At 41.5% G+C, this 16,842-nt stretch overlaps 1 protein-coding gene across 18 annotated transcripts in view; it reads left to right on the forward strand.

Annotated features, from left to right (window-relative positions):
• The window catches only part of ADGRV1 (adhesion G protein-coupled receptor V1), a 457,213-nt gene that overhangs the window by 38,834 nt on the left and 401,537 nt on the right, over positions 1-16,842 (forward strand). For 17 of the 18 annotated variants that reach the window (XR_008315167.1, XR_008315166.1, XR_008315164.1 and 14 more), the window contains 6 exons: positions 1,969-2,145; positions 3,294-3,517; positions 10,968-11,094; positions 11,177-11,362; positions 13,960-14,140; positions 16,661-16,824. Coding sequence is in view for 12 of the 18 variants with exons in the window: in XM_053290676.1 (XP_053146651.1) it covers positions 1,969-2,145; positions 3,294-3,517; positions 10,968-11,094; positions 11,177-11,362; positions 13,960-14,140; positions 16,661-16,824 (1,059 nt within the window). In the remaining 6 variants the exon portion in view is untranslated. The remainder of the gene's footprint in view (positions 1-1,968; positions 2,146-3,293; positions 3,518-10,967; positions 11,095-11,176; positions 11,363-13,959; positions 14,141-16,660; positions 16,825-16,842) is intronic. The other variant, XM_053290665.1, reaches the window with a different exon arrangement.

Below are 16,842 nucleotides of genomic sequence, written 5' to 3' on the forward strand. Positions count from 1 at the left end.
GGCGCTGCGTTTAAAATTGAAGTTTTCGGGGCGGCAGCGTTCCTCCCTGCCGCCCCTGCCCCCGTCGTTGCCCGGAAGAAGCTGTAATAGAAGCACGCATGCGTGCGGCATGGTGTGCTTCTATTACAGCTTCTTCCGGGCAACGACGGGGGCAGGGGCGGCAGGGAGGAACGCTGCCACCCCGAAAACTTCAATTTTAAACGCAGCGCCGGAGGGGGAAGAGCGGCGGGAGGGTTAAGTTTTACCCCCCGCCCTTAAAGTTAGACCCCCCCTCGGTGCCGGACCACCGGACCGGTCCGTTTCCGAACCGGTTCAGAGGCCTCCAACATGGCCTCCGAACCGGTTCGTGCACATCCCTAATGACTGGCCCAGAGTCACCCAGTCAGTTTCATGGTTGAATGGGGATTCAAACCCGAGTCTTCCCAGTCCTAGTCCAGCACTCTAACCAAGAAGGGACAACATAACAGTCACAACCAGACACAAAAATCAGCATGAGATTCTGCAAATGAGAATGGAAATATACAATAGTGTCATTCACATGCCCCAAATCCCTGGGAGGGCTGGGGGGAGGCAGAACTATTCCTACTCACCCCCCTCCCCCAATCTTCCATAGCCCTGTGCTGTGGCATGCCACTGCGCACATGGTTGCTGCTTCGGTGAGCAGTGTGGCATTCTGGAGGTTGGGGAAATGCTGTCCAGCCTCCAGAAATCCCACAGCTCACCACTGGAGGAGGTGAGATTTTCCCTCAAGCTGGGCACTCTAGAGTTTGAAGTGAGCTTGTGCATCCTGCTTAAGAGAGAATCTGGTTTGTGTTAACCATGTTTAAGGTCAGTGAAGATGTAACTCCTTTGAAAAGAATATTTGTCAATGCATTTAATAGAATGGATAGAAAAATGCTCTGAAATATTATCTTAAGTTATAATTAATGTATTGTCAAATATTCCTTTCCAAGGCTAATCACTGTAGAGTAGGAAGAACTTGTGTATGAGAGAGGAGGAATTGGTGGGAAAGAGCATATGATCCCATGACCCACTTCAGTTTTTTCACTGTAGCTAGAGATTGGGATCATTACATCTGCACTGGGATTAAGAGTTAGTTCCTGCTATTTGCAATGACTTGTATCATACATTCTAGAGATTACTAGCTTGAGAAGAGAAATAGGAGAAAGAAGAAATGAATCAGAAATAAAACAAAACATTGGTCAAAAGATCAGAAGAGTAAACTGAGGAGTTTTTAGTGCTGTTGATTGCAAAAAATCTTGGAGCATGTCTTTCAGATCATTCTGCTTCTCTATGCCCATAAGAGTATTGCTTCCCTAAATGAATGGTTGAGTTACTTGTGTAGTCTAGTTCTTGAAAAATAATAATTGAACTTCATACTTATAGAACGTTTATTGAAATATAAATGATGATAAATTAAATTAAAGATCCTAAAACAGAGAAGGTGCAAGACATAGCAGAAAATTAGGTATAAACATCCTAGGAATTAACTTCGCTCATAACTTTGAAATTTCTTCCTTTCCACCATTGCCTTTACCTGTTCGCATTCTTGTCACATGCTCACGGAATATGCCATAAGTTCTAACATCTTCTGGATACTCATTTGCTGGGTCCTGCAGCCTTCCTCCCCAGAAAATTTCAGATTAGATCAAGGATATCTGTTCATGATCTGCTTTAGATATTAATTCAGTCATTCATTCTGATGCAGAATTGCACATGTGATTTTATGTTTCAGTTGTGGTAAATTATACGTTCAAAACAGATCTGTACAACTTTATGCCTATAATATGTTTTCCAAGAATAATTGATGAGGTTCTAAACAACCATTTCAATATTGGGATTTTTCCCTGGTCAGGGTTTTGCAGTTCCCTTTAAATAATAAGTAATAACTACGAGCATGTTGCACAGTCCTATGACTAATTGATACATATATAGAGAATGATCAAATCTTGATGTATCTTGTTGCAGCTGGAAAAAGTTGAACTGCTGAATATTGTTCCTCTAGTTCCATCTATAAGTCCTAGACTAGGTGAAATCCAAAATATCTCTTTGAGAATCACACCTGACATTGCAAATGGAGAAATTGGCTTTATCAGTAATCTTCCAATAATTTTACATGAGCCAGAAGATTCTGTATCTACAGAAGTAAGTAAATATTTTCTCACACTGTATTTGCTTACTGCAAATTATTTAGAGAAAGCATAGGCTCTGCCATTACTTAGCATAATGTTTTGCAAGTAAAAATGTTGAGTGAGTCATACTGAGATATATCCAAACAAAAGGTACTTCCACTTGCATAAAATGCCTTCCCCCTCAGTTTCTGCTGATTTCTCCCTCCCAATGCAGCCTTCCATGCTCCATCCTACACTGTTGTGGAGGATCCCCTCACCCTCAAGTAGATTTGGAGGTGGCAGCAGGGGCAGGGGGAGATAGCAGGTTTCATTGAGGAGAAGGGGTTCGGGGAAACCCCTTGTATGAGTGGAACTCAGTTTGTGCTACTTTGGATACAACCGAGTTGAAGAGCTGGTCTCGTGGTAGCAAGCATGACTTGTCCCCATAGCTAAGCAGGGTCTGCCCTGGTTGCATCTGAATGGGAGACTTGATGTGTGAGCACTGCAAGATATTCCCCTCACGGGATGAAGCCGCTCTGGGAAGAGCAGAAGGTTTCAAGTTTCCTCCCTGGCTTCTCCAAGATAGGGCTGAGAGAGATTCCTGCCTGCAACCTTGGAGAAGCCGCTGCCAGTCCGTGAAGACAATACTGAGCTAGATAGACCAGTGGTCTGACTCAGTATATGGCAGTTTCCTATGTTCCTATGTTCCTAAGTCATGTCATCATGGTTCTAAATGGATAAAAATAAACTTAACAAGTATGGTCCGCAGTTCAGCTGAAGTGGCATTGTTTGCTCCATATTTTCTATGAAAAAGCTACTCAAGAAAAAAGATCTAGTGGTCACACAGATATAATGAAAGTTATGCCTTCCTAATTTCAAGTAAAATCAACTAGATATTTAGATGTACCTGTTTTATTTCAACCTTTTCTCTAGAGTGCTTGGTTTTATTTGTTTGTGTTTCACACCAAGCCAAGCAGCATTATTTCTTTTTAAAAGTGCATGATATAATTTTCCAGAATGTTCAGTGCTTTGCACGTGTTTGGAATTCTGGACAGGATTTTTTTTTTTTTTACACCTTTACAATTTCAGAAATATGCCAGACAAAATTTCAGATAGGCTATAATTTGGCAACTGTTGACACACACATTTAAAATGTTTTTACAAATCTTGTATGTATTCTAGGTTTCCATTGCCTTGCATCGAGATGGAACTGATGGAAAAGCTACTGTTTTCTGGAGCCTGATACCTTCTGGCCTCAGTTCAAAAGCAGTAACTATAGATGACATAAGTCCTTTATCTGGATTTGTTGTGTTTTTATCTGGACAAAGTGACACAGCAATCAACTTTACTGTCAAAGCTGATGATATCCCCGAAATGAATGAGACACTGACGTTATCATTAGACAGGTACTGTTCGGTAATAATTTGTAGAAAGCAAATTAACATAACCTTTTTGTTCATGATGTAGCAATTCCAAAGACTAGCTAACAGCTATTGAGTAGAAAATGTTCACAGACACTTGTGAATCCATGACATTTGATATTTTAATTCAGAACCATGGATGAATTTCTTCCATCTTTTGATTTATAGATAATATGGAAACAAATGTCTCTGCAGGACTGGTTGTCCACTAAAGTTGTTTCTGCATTTACTTTGGCAGAGAACATTGCTTTGAAGACACAATTATGTTGAATTTTCATTTCAGTATCATGTACTGTTATATATCTGTCAAAATGTGCCTGTAATGATATGGTTCTTATAATGCCACACTAGCAGGCATATGTAAAGGTTTGATTTCCTGAGGAAAGTCAGTGTTCAGTGACATGATGGGGGAAAATGTGATATTTCATTTCATTTTATGTGATATTTGAAATGTGATATTAATGTGATATTATGTGAAATGTGATATTTCATTTCATTTTATTTCATTTCATTTGTGATATTTCAGCATCTTTCCTGCTGCCTCAATAGGCATTGTATAACTTGATTTCACAGAATATATTCCTTATTCTTCTAGACAAGTTATGCTCTTCCTTTTTAAAATTAGATTTTATTGTTGCCTAACATTTACACTGTATATGGATATGCAGTGACAACTGAGCTGAGGTACTTAAAAAAAATCTGATGTGGCAACCTTAAACATCCTATTATTTATCCAGATTTATTGCATACTCAATGTACAAAGGGCTGTGAAATTCTTGTAATGTACCCTTAAAACAGTCCTGTCAATTTTGCAGAATTAGACATCCTATCGGCAAACAGGTGGTACCATTCCCATGTTTGCTAAGGTAACAAAAATATAGGGGAAGAGATCAGCAGGTAGAAGGGACAGTTGTACAACCCCCCTCCCAATGTCTGCCAGTTTTCCCTTGCAGTGCCCCTGGCCTGAAGTCAGTCCCACCCCTGCCCCACCACAGCCAGGCTTAATTCTGGTTCAAAGCTTGGATGAGAAAAGGGGAAAAGATCTTAAACACCCTGGGGAAACTCTGTCAGTAGAGAATGGGCGGGTAGGTGAAGAGTTAATAACCCTCTCCTGTGGTGACGTTCTGCTTCAGCTTCTCTGGCTGCATTAGCTTTATTCAGAATACATGGAATTCCTGCATTTTCCTTACAATGTCCAGTTCAACTTTCAGATTAAGCTTGGAGACATTGATTTGACCTGAGCCGTCCAGTTAACTTTGTGGCCAACCAGGGATTTGAACCTGGGCCTCCTGTATCCTTAGGGTTCATGGGCCAAAACTATCTCAGGCCACACAAGGGACCAAGGGAGCAAAGACTGGCATTGGGATTTCATGGGTTATCCAGGCTATCTTTGTATTAAAACTTAGTTACTAAGTCTTGTGGTAGCAAGCATGAATTTATTTATTTATTTATTTTTATTTAGTGTTACATTTATATACCACCTTTCATTAAAAAATCCCAAGGCAGTTCACACAAAAATTAACACAAGACTATAATAATTACACAATTAAAATATTAAGCTAAAATATATTTTAAAAATCTGAATAAAAATATGTAAAATACAAGCATAAGATAACCATACAAAGTACAAAGAAGCAGCAGCAGAGACAATCATATAAAAGCCTGGGTAAAAATTGTCCCCTTTGCTAAGCAGGGTCCTCCCTGGTTTGCAGTTGAATGGGAGACTACATGTGAGCACTATAAGACATTCCCCTTATGGGATGGGTCCGCTCTGAGAAGAGCATCTGCATGTTTGCATGCTGAAGGTTCCAAGTTCCCTCCCTGACATCTCCAAGATAAGGCTGGGAGAGACTCCTGCCTGTAACCTTGGAGAAGCCGCTGCCAGTCTGTGTAGACAATACTGAACTAGATGGCCTAATGGTCTAGCTTGGTTTAGGGCAGCTTCCTATGCTCCCATCCAGATGCAACAATATTCCTGCCCAAACTATTGATAGTAGCTTAAAAGCCGTTTGTTTATTAATATACTTTTACACACTCCATAATTTTCCTTGTGTTTGCCATATGTTCATGTAGATTTATTTCCCCTCACTTTCTTAACTGTTCTCCGTTGTTATGTTTGTGTCCTCTAGGGCTGACCTGGTGTCAGAACCCTTCTGATTGAATGGTGAGAAGGTGGAGGGCCACCAACAGGCTGTCTCTTCTAATTTGTCTGATATCCTATGGCCACCCAATGAGTGTTATGGCTAAGCAGGGAGTGGTGACATTTTAAAGGCTTTGTTGGGCTTGATCTTGCTGTCTGTCAGCACAGAGAGCTTTTTTCTGCTGTTATGAATAAAAGAGTTTATGCATAAATTTCAAAATGGAAGAATATGGGAATCGCTAGCCACCCTAGGCATCTCTTTATCTCCTTAGGATAAAGTACAGCTTTTGCAATCAAACACTGAGGATACATCCAAATTGCAGCCCCTTATAAATCTCCTGTACTAAATCAGAAGCACGAGAAGTGTCTTGGGAAAGGCAAGTGTCTTTTTCCTTGCACTTACTCTGCAGCACTTACTAGAAGAACCCAGCTGTATGCTTTACTTAGATAGCTCTGCCCCTCTATTAGATCAGCCTGGTATTTTGTGGTCCTTTCTCCCTTGTTGCCCCTTATACTTGGAACCTCTTCCCAGAATACCCACCTTGTGCCCTTCTTTCTTGCTTACTTCAAATCCCTTCTTAGAACCCACTTTTTTGAAGCCTCTGGCACAATGCCTTGGTTTCCATTTCCTACTGCAACTAAGCTCAAGTACATATAACTGAAACATTAGGATATACTTGGCCTGCTTACCCCTTCCTCCATTTTCCTTCTCTTTCTCTGTTGTTTCCATTTATATTGATACTTAAGGCCCATTCACATGTTATGTTCAACATTCGTACAATGAGTGTACAATGTACAGAATTACAGATCTGTACACAGCTACAGTCATTCACATGTTATGCTGAACACAGGTACTGAAGTACAGTTCCTACCTGCATCATGAATTTGAAGGGCCTGTCTGTTTTTTAAATGAACACAGGTACAGTCACTCACACAAAAATGTGAATGAGTGTATAAACAACTGTACACTTGTATAGCATAACGTCTGAATCAGGCTCTTGATTGTAAGCCCTTCAGTGCTTACAATCCTCTCATTTTTTGCAAAGGGCCATGAATGTGTATGATACTGTATTCAGAATGCATTATAATAATCCTAACATAATAATAACTTGCTTAACCTGTGCAGACCATCTGCGTGCTAGTACTTGATTGCTCCCCTCACCCCCTGCTACAGCCCCCCTCACCCCAGAGATCTCTCCACTTTCACCTGAGCCACACTTCTGCTCCTCCTCCTTCATCTGGTTGCTTCCATCCCCCTCACCCCTCTTGGTTGCGACTACAGCATTGCAGGCACCTATTGGCCCAGTTGCAGGTAAGTTGCAGTGAGAGGGATGAAGTACATACGAACATAGGAAGCTGCCATATACTGAGTCAGACCATTGGTCCATCTAGCTCAGTATTGTCTTCGCAGGCTGGCAGCGGCTTCTTCAAGGTCGCAGGCAGGAATGTCTCTCAACTCTATCTTGGAGAAGCCAGGGAGGGAACTTGGAACCTAGATGTTCTTCCCAGAGTGGCTCCATCCCCTAAGCGGAATATCTTACAGTGCTCACACTTCTAGTCTCCCATTCATATGCAACTAGGGCAGACCCTGCTTAGCTAAGGGGACAAGTCAGAGTAAAGAGATGGAGGAGTGACCAATAGGGGTGAGGGGGATGGAAACAACAGGATGGAGGAGAAGGAGCAGGAGTGCAGCTCAGGTGAGAGTGGAGAGATCTCTGAGGTGAGGGGGACTGTGGCAGGGGGTAAGGGCAGCAATCAAGTACTAGCGTGCAGATGCTCTGTGCAGGTTAAGCTAGTTGTTGTTGTTGTTGCTTTTTGCTAAATAATAATGTATAATGACTGTATTTGTTAGCCTCCCCATAACAAATTGTTCTCTGGGTGGCTGACTTTGCTGCCAGTTTGTACTCTTATGTATACCTGAAAGAGACACTGCTTCTGTATCCATAAAACCAGCCTCTTCTGCTCAATTTCTCTGGCTGCAGCTCTCCAAGGTTTCACACAGAGAGCTTTTCCAGTCATGCTTCCTGAGATCCTTTACCTTGAGAATACTGGGGATTGAACCTGGGACCTTAAATCATGCAACTATGTGCTATACTACTATAGAATGATACTTCTCCTTATAGTCACACTCTGTGCATTTTGCACTACAGATTAGGTCTCCCCAACTTCATTTGTCTTAAATCCTGTCTTACCTTTGCTTTGTCTATTTTAGACTACAAAACCCTTGGGGAGGGATTATATCATCTTTGCATACACCACTTAATTATCAATTAAAATGTTGGATATTTAAAAAATGCATTTTCTCAATTGCTTGTGTTTTTCCTTTGGCAGATTTTCTTAAACAGGGGGTAGATTATCTGTGCTTGGTCAGGCTTTCCATGCGCAGAAGTTCTCCTGCAAAACTCCCATTAATTTCCCTGAGAGATTGTGCAGTAGACGTTTCCATCAAAGCATGCTCTGCATATTTGCTTGCACCATTTAGATGCGCAGGGAACTGTAAAAACAACAACCAAAAAACCAGACCATTTATAGTAAATCAAAATAATTGCTGTATTAAAAATATTAAGTTAGTATCAGAGACATGACTGTATTTCTAGTTTCATCTTCTAATAACAAGGATGTCGTTTAGTTATAAGCATTTGTTTAGAACTGAAGTAAATTTGGGCTTATAAAATGCTGTCCTTGTTTACATCATTCTTACCATTTGATTTACTGAAAGAGCAGTAACAAATAACACTTCATGCTGTTTTAATTCCTGTTTCAATAAGGGCTTTCAAATACATCCCCATTACAAAATTTAGACAATGGCAACCCCTGCCCTTCTTTATCTACTTCGACAATCATTTGGGCAGCTTAGTGGAATGGCAGGTCCTCGTGGCTTGTACTTGTATGAATAAAATGGGCTTCTTTTGTCTACTTAAAAGCACGGAGTAACTACAAACAACCCTGAATAAAATTTACTCAGCCACTGCGGCTGGTACGCCTGCACAGTGCTTGGCAGTCAGCTCTTGGAGCAGAGCTGGTAACGAAGGCCTTGAATGGTCTTTGACATCCCAATTGGTCATGGGGTCATCTCTCATGAGTGGGAATTGCTGAACCTCTTGCTAGCATTAGTCAGACAAGAAAGTGCCAAGCAAGTGAGATTCCCATAAGTGAACATTAGCTGCTAGAGAGGTGCTGGGTTTTTATCCTCTTTTTATTCCCCCTCTCTAAAGAACTCCTTTCTTACAAAGAATTTGGCAAACAGCAGTTTTTATTCCTACCCCCCATTTCTTTCTCTCTGTATTGGCAGGGTAGAGACAGAAAGGTTTGTCGTGTACTTTGGGTAAGTGCAGCAAGCTGTGTCTTTGTCTTCAGTGAATCAGCACTTTGTTTTGGAAGTGGTTGGTCTGGACGAGACTCTGTCTCCTTTAATATTTCCTTCCTTCTGAAGCACCGTGTCTCACTGACCTCCTTGGGCAATGCATGCTTCCTATTGCCATTTTATTTGGGAGCATGGGGTGCCGGACTGAAAACCTTTCTTTATGTAGGGCCTATGAATAATAAAGAGTTATGAATGCATGGCTTCGTGTTTGATGTTTGGAGATATTACAGAACAGTAGAATGGTTGTTCAGATTTGCCACTGGGAAATCTGGCCTCCCAAATATGTTATAATTGGGCTGCATAAGCAGGATTAAACAAAATTGGTTTCCTACGGATATCTTCAAATAGATTGGGAACTTTAACTTATCTATTAGAAATAAGGAGCACACATTGATGCCGCAGGCTTTTTAAAATATGTCATTGATCATTTTAAAACAATCATCAAAGTTTTCCATGAGCATAACACTACAATTATTTTATTGTGTTTTCTTTGGGCAGCATCCAGGCTAGTGCAGCACTTGTGTATTGCTTTTTTCCTAGCATAAAGATGGAGCACAAGGAAGTTGCACACAAAAAAAATAGCCAGACTAGTTCTTGTGCTAGCAGAAGATGTGCTACCTATAGGGCAATATGTATGTGGAAGGGGGAGATTAGGTTATTGTTGTGCAATGTGTTGGCACATGCTGCACTAGCTCACATCAATACATTATATTACCTCTCACACAAAGTGTTGCATGACATGTTGCATAACACATTGCAGTACCTCTTGCACATGTTGCATCATGTATGGCAACAACATGTCTGAGAGAAGGTCTTCTGCAAGTGACTGTGCAACCATGTAGAGCTCAATACAGAGCACGACAGAATACTAAAAGTCACTCTCTCGCATTATGCTAGCACAACAGCAGTCTCCGGATGCTGCCTCATGTCCTTTTACCAAGGACATGCTCCAGCACATGATCAGGAGCCCAAAGCTTTACTTAATAACTGCTGATCATCCCTTAAGGAAGGCTTGATTTGGTTGAAGCAGTTTTAAATGCTTCTCATGGCCAGAGAGTTCTTGAACTCATCTCTGCTTGCAGAGTTGGTCTACAGAATAGGAGATAATCAGATATTGGACAAATATTGTCCCAAGGGAAGCTGGAAACAAAATGTTTGAATATCAAACATTGTTTTATATCAAACAAACTATAAAGTTGTATATAAAAAACTGAGGATATTGGGAAGTTTTCCTAAATGTTACTAAAATACACCGCGATACTAAAAAGTGCCTTTAGCACTCTCCTGTTCAACTACATTTTTGTAAGTAAAGTTTGCTGTTCAGTATTCACAGATATTTTATTGGCTTTCTCTGTGTGATGTGTGCATGTTCATTTTTTTTAATCCAGCAAATCTGCCATGATAAAGTTGGATAAAATAAAATATAGTCTAGGCAAATGGATTGTTTGTTTACTTTGTTACAGCATTTATATGCAACTTTCCCAGTATTCGTTTACAATGTGGCTCACTATATTAAAATATAAATACAAATGTCAACAATTAATTGAAGAGAATTTTATTTATTTATTTTAAAATATTTATATCCTGCTCCTCCAGCACACCTGCTCTGGGCGACTAACAGTAAATCTGTGAAAGCATGAAATAGCAGCAGGGCTATCTTCAGTCTAAAACAGCCTATCTTTTTTTATTTTACCAAGCAGTGGCCTCAAAAGCTTGGCAGAACAAGAGCAGTTTCTGTCTGCTTCCTGGAAAAAGCCAGTGATGAAGTTAAGTGCACCATCTGAGGGAAGGCATCACAGAATAGCACTGTTGGTGCGCGGGGAAAGAATTACAAATATATTTTACCATGAGCTATGATGCATTTAATTATTAGTATGAGAATCTCCAATCTAACTGCAGCTGAAAAAAGCCCTTTGTGTTCCTCTCCTCAGAGTGAGTGTGGACAATCAGATCCTGAAATCTGGTTATACTAGCCGTGAACTGGTCATTCTGGAAAATGATGATCCTGGGGGAGTGTTTGAGTTTGCGTCATCTTCCAGAGGCCCTTATAAGATAAAAGTAAGTCTCCAGAATTTAATCCCCCATCCACAGTAGAATCTCACAATACATCAGTATTGAGCCTCTTTGTATTGTTTTAAAGGAAGGAGAGTCGGTTGAACTCCACATCGTTCGCTTCAGAGGAGCCCTTATCAAGCAGTTTCTACACTACACGGTAGAACCACGAGACAGCAATGAGTTCTATGGGATCACAGGAATACTGGAGTTTAAACCTGGGGAAAAGGAAATTAAAGTTACATTGCTAACAAGGATGGATGGGATTCCAGAGGTAAAGCGGAGGTTACTTGCTCATAACTTAGATGAGAATCAATGCATAATGAATAGAGTGTCAGGCTGAGAAGACAAAGGCCCCATTTGCAAATAGTGTGAAAGCGGAGGTAGCCAAACAGGCAGTTAATTTTTCAAACTTGAATTGCATCGCAGACATTCATCCAACACAGTATGGCAACCTCCGTTTTCAGGGCAGGGAAGCCCCTCCTCCTTCTTCCTGGTCCTTCCAGCAGGCTCCGTAGTGCTCATGTTGCCAGACTGTGGTCAAGGTGTTAGCATGTCGCCAGGGCAGCAGCCATTGGCTATGATCTTAAAAAGGTATGCTGAGCGTGATTGTGCCTTTTCGAAGTGGAACACCCGCCCTCAGCAGGAAAAGGAAATTTAAATCACTGCAGAGGAACCGCTGCCCTTGCAAGAGCCCTGAAACAAAACTGTCTTGAACAAGCACAGTTTCTGGCAGGGGTGGGGGGATCATCGGGTACACTATTTTTCTGTTACTCAGGAAAAGGAAGAGAACATGATGACTTCCTGGGAGGGGAGATATATATGGCAGAAGGCAAAGGATCCTTGGGTCTTGCCAGTTGTGGTCAAGGATGCTTTTGCGATGGCTCACTCCAGCAAAGCAGTCCATGGAGACCAAACCACACTCGTTTCCCCCTGGCAGCTTTCTGACAGGGGACTAGCACTCATGAGAGGGCCAGTCTGTTGAGGAGGACCTTAAGCTTGCCAACCTTTGGTCTTCCCTCAGACTGCGCGTTCTGGAGTGGAGCTAACCAAAAGAAGGGGGCCCCATCTGTGTGTGGCCCCGTTCTTTCTGGTTAATGATAGAACTTTTGCACAGTGACTTCCTCCTCTGCAGGGAAGCCTTTCATGCACCCAAAATAGATTTTGTTCCATGTATCTGGGCGTATCTGGGTGGGCAGACTGGGGAATCTTAACTTGCATTCAAATTTCCCAGGTTTGGAATGGCATTGCAATGTATGCAGATCTAATGCCATGGATCTAATCGCTCCTTTCACTAGTGGCAGTTCCTGCCCGCCCGTTCTCATGAGTAAGCCTAGGGACTGCACACATTCTCCCAAGGGAAAGGGGCTGGGTCCTTGAAGGAGCCCCTAACATCATTGTGCAAAAAATAGAGCACAGCCATTTAAGAATTCCTGGCTGCGATGGACATTTAAATCTGACCCTGAGTATCACCACTCTGCAAAATGTTGCCATCCCAGTGCTCTCATGGGGTTGCCCTGCTTATGTTGCCACATTGAGTGCATGTGCTTGTGGACAAACATCTTTGTCATTTCATTTTCGGAGAGGAAAGCATGTAGGGCCCATTTTGCCATCCTGTCCCCTTTATCTCCTGATTGCCAAGGGGACAAGAGACAGAGTGGGAAGAGGGCATGTCCCAGTGTGACTCTCCCACATGACATTCTGACAAGCTTGGGATGGAACATGGCAGTGTGTCTGTTGCCAGGCAGTTGCTTTGCTGGATTGGAGATGGGCTGGGCAAGTGCTCAGAGAGGCGGCCAGTGAGAAGTGCCGCAGACATGGAGTGGGTGTGATCCCAGGTGGGTCTGCATTGCCGTCTCTATGATTACGGTTCGAGAAACTGCACGAAACTGCAGTTATGGCAGTTTCCGCGTTTGGAAGTAATGCTGCCACCAAAAAACCTCAGGTTGGGGCAACAAAACCCATTACAAATCGAAGGTTCAAAATGGAGTTTGGTGAAGCAAACCTCAGGTTGCTTTTGCCATGCAACCATGGTTGTACACATTTGGACATTCATGAATTTGAACTTCTGCCCCATTTAACTGCAGTTTTCCATTATTTGTTCATGCAGCCAAAGGTTCAAATCCTCATTTCAGCCACAAAGCTCACTGGTTGGCGTTGGGCCAGTCACTCTCTGGGTGTTCTGGCCTAACCTAGCTTGCAGGATTGTTATGAGAATGAAATTAGGAAGAACCATGCGTGACAGCTTGAGCTCCTTGGGGAAAGGATGATAGAAACATGTCATGAATGAATGGATTTCTGATATTTAGTAGCCCAAACTCCCTATGTTGAGGCACTTCTGATAACTGAGCAAAGAGGCACCTTTTAAGGTGATGATTCTCTCTATATTTAGCCGTGAGAGAGTAAGTGTCTCTGACTAATGCCAGCACAGCATCATATTTTAAAATCGATTATTTTCCTTTACATTAGGGATTGAAAAATATGTCCTGATTTTGAAGGGGAGTGGGGAGATATGGGTTATTAGGTTTGATAGTGGGGGGCTTCAGTGCAATGAGCACCTCAAATGCTTACAGGGGAAATCTGCACCCTTGGTAAGCAATGTAATTTTTTAAAAAAATTCTGGTTTGTATTAAATTAATATATTATAAAATTATCTTATGTGAAATAATAAGAATTGAGTTTTTATTAAGCTAAAGTTTGTTTGGCACATCTTATTATTAATTATACAATACCTATCACTAATCTGTTTATGAATGTTTATTTTGCATTGGTTCATTGATATAAAATTAGTAATACTAGTATATTTATAGTATAGTATTTATATTTATGAGTGTTCCCAGTTCATATTCTGATACAGTTTCCCTGTTTTAGTTGGATGAATTTTACTCAGTGGTACTAACTAGCCACGGTGAGCTGCCAAGTAAGCTGGGAAATGCCACAAGAGTAAACATAACCATTCTGAAGAATGACGATCCTCATGGAATAATCCAGTTTGTTGAAGATGGACTGACAATAACTATAAATGAAAGCAAAGGGGGAGACATCTATGCTGGTAATTCCTTATTGCTTAAGTTATCTCAAACATTAACACTTTCCCCATTTCTTAAGTTAGTTGAATTATGCTCTCTCTCAGGGCCTCTTGTGTTAATTACTGGCATAAGAATGGCTACAGCACAGCTCCTTTCCAAGTTGTGAAGGTAAGATATAAAACCCGGGCCACAGTGGAGGACCCTGGCTCCTGTGGCTCCTCCTCATGCCAGTACTCCAGTTTCAGGGTAGGTGAAGCTGTCATAAGGTAGAGCCGGGCAGAGCTGTAATAGTGCCGACAGGTTCAAAGAATCCATCGAACCCTTCATTGGGGAGCTGTTGATTCTCTGGGAGGAGCCGCAAAGGCTGGGACTCCCACTGCTGCCACCACCATCTGCCTTAGCCTCAGCCAGCCACCTGGCTGGCTCACGCCCAGCTGATTGAAGGAGGATGGTGAGCAGCTGATGCCTCTGCCACAACCAACCACCTCAGGCTGCTCACCTGGCTGCTTTCATCCATAAACTGGGCACCTGGCTGATTGAAAGAGGATGAAAGCAGCCAAGTGAACAGTCACCACCTCCGTCAGCTGCACTGTCTGGGCTGTGTTCATCCTTCTTCCAATGACTGAGCCCGGAAAGAGGTGGCTGGCAGCAGCTGCAGGTAGCTGGCACTGCAGGAGCCTTGGCCTGGGAGAGCAGGGAGCTTTGTAGCCACCTCTTAGTGGAGGGAGTGGGGGGTGCACTGAGTGGGGGTGCACTGAGCATGTGCCATGAGTGGGAGGGTCACCCATGTTCAGAACATGGGCCATTCTTCCCTCGCTACATCACTGTGTAGAGCTGCAGTGTGTTATTAATTTTCTCCTGCTTCTGAAATTACTTTCATGATATGGGACAAGCCCTGCTTCAGAGGCCCCCAATACCACAAAAGTAGGAGCCTTTGGTTCTCTGCTCCAAACAAAGCGGGGGGTACACTCCTTTTTGGGCTTGCCAAATGATCGAAGAATATCCTGTAAATAAATGCATGGTGCTCAGAAACAACACTGACATATATCATCACACACATAAATAACAAGTTGCTATCGTCTATAGGCTCCAGAACTGCTAAATCAATTTACACCACCTTTCGGAAGCCCATATTCAGGCAAAGGTGGAGTAGTTAAATTTAAGAAATGTGCTCAAGGACTTTGGAATTCAGATTCTAAGGTCTTCCTTTTAGCATTTATCTAGATATTCTGTGATATCAGAGAATAGCTGACCAATGGCAGCCAACAAGCTGATCTGTGCAGCTTAAAAAACAAACAAACCTTGAAAGTGATCTTGTGGATTATCTCCCTAGATCACCATTTCTCCTGCCTAGATCACCATTTGCCTAGATCACATTTCTCCTGCTACTACTTGTGAGACATGTAGTGACAGGGTGGTGACGTGCCACCAGATTTTTGAAAATGGCAATTTTCAAAAAACACCTGAAAACCTATCTTTTCGCCCAAGCTTTCTCAGCCTCCTAAATTTTTTTAGGTTTTAATCTCTGGTTTATTTTTAAATTGTGAAAGTGTTTTAAGTTTTTTGTATATGTTTTTAACTTGTTTTATGCTGTTGTTAACCGCCCAGAGATGAAAGTTTGGGGCAGTGTGCAAATTTGATAAATACATAAAAAATAAATGTACACATAAATTACTGTATAACGTTATTCAACAGAAAAAGTTTTCACATAGATACCTACAACAAGAAGACTACCCAGAACTGCCAGAAGTTGTTTATAGCTGGAAAGTGATGGTGACAATCAGATGTTAGATGCGCATAATTCACTGGTAAAACATTATGTTCTTTGTCACAATCATTTTTCAACCATATGATGATTTCTGGGTAATCTCCTTATGGTAACATCTATGTGAACATTGTTTCAATGTACCAATATTGTGCACTAATTCATCATGTATTCCAGCATCCTGTCACCATATTTCTGACAAGGAGTAGGAGGGGATATGGTGATCCAGGAGGCTTTTCAGACAGCAGGCTTTCCCGTAGGTTTACCGTGAGGCTGTACTGCGAGTTATAATGGATTCTCTGGTGCAAAAAGAGGAATTTTTTTACCCTCGGCATAAATTGGGTTAGGTTCCAATACGGAGGGAAAAACCCGAATCATGTGTGAAGTGCTCTCTGAAATATTTCATGGACTTCAGGATAAATCTGGCCAATATGTGAACATATACTCACCCTCCCAAAGTAAAGTCACTGTAAAGTCGCCGTCTGAAAAGCTCTTGGCAAATAATTCTTACAGGATGATCATCTGAAATTTTTTTCCAGTGTTTCTAGCTTCTTCTTTTTCTGCATTTTCTACATGCAGTTACAATAGTATTGGAAATTTTTTAAAATTTAATTGTATTCCAGTATCAGTTTTTGCTTTTATGTCATTTGTATAGTTGATTTCACGTTTGTCAGGTGATTTTCCCTTTATATTTTCTCTATACATTTTCTCTATTTTGTCTCTAATATTAATCACGTGAATCTATGCATTTACCAATCTGTATGCTTGTGTTTCAAAGCAGTGTTCAAAATTATAAGAAACCAAGGAACCTTTGGCAATGTGACTGTGTCTTGGGTAATTCACCCGGTTTCTACAAAAGACATCTACCCAGAGCAAGGAACAATTTTCTTTGAAAACGAGGAATTTTCAAAAAATATCACCATTTATTCATTGCCTGATGAGGTAAAAAAATTTCACACA

The sequence above is a fragment of the Hemicordylus capensis genome, chromosome 2 (genome assembly GCF_027244095.1).
Source record: "Hemicordylus capensis ecotype Gifberg chromosome 2, rHemCap1.1.pri, whole genome shotgun sequence".
NCBI classification, from domain to species: Eukaryota; Metazoa; Chordata; class Lepidosauria; order Squamata; family Cordylidae; genus Hemicordylus; species Hemicordylus capensis.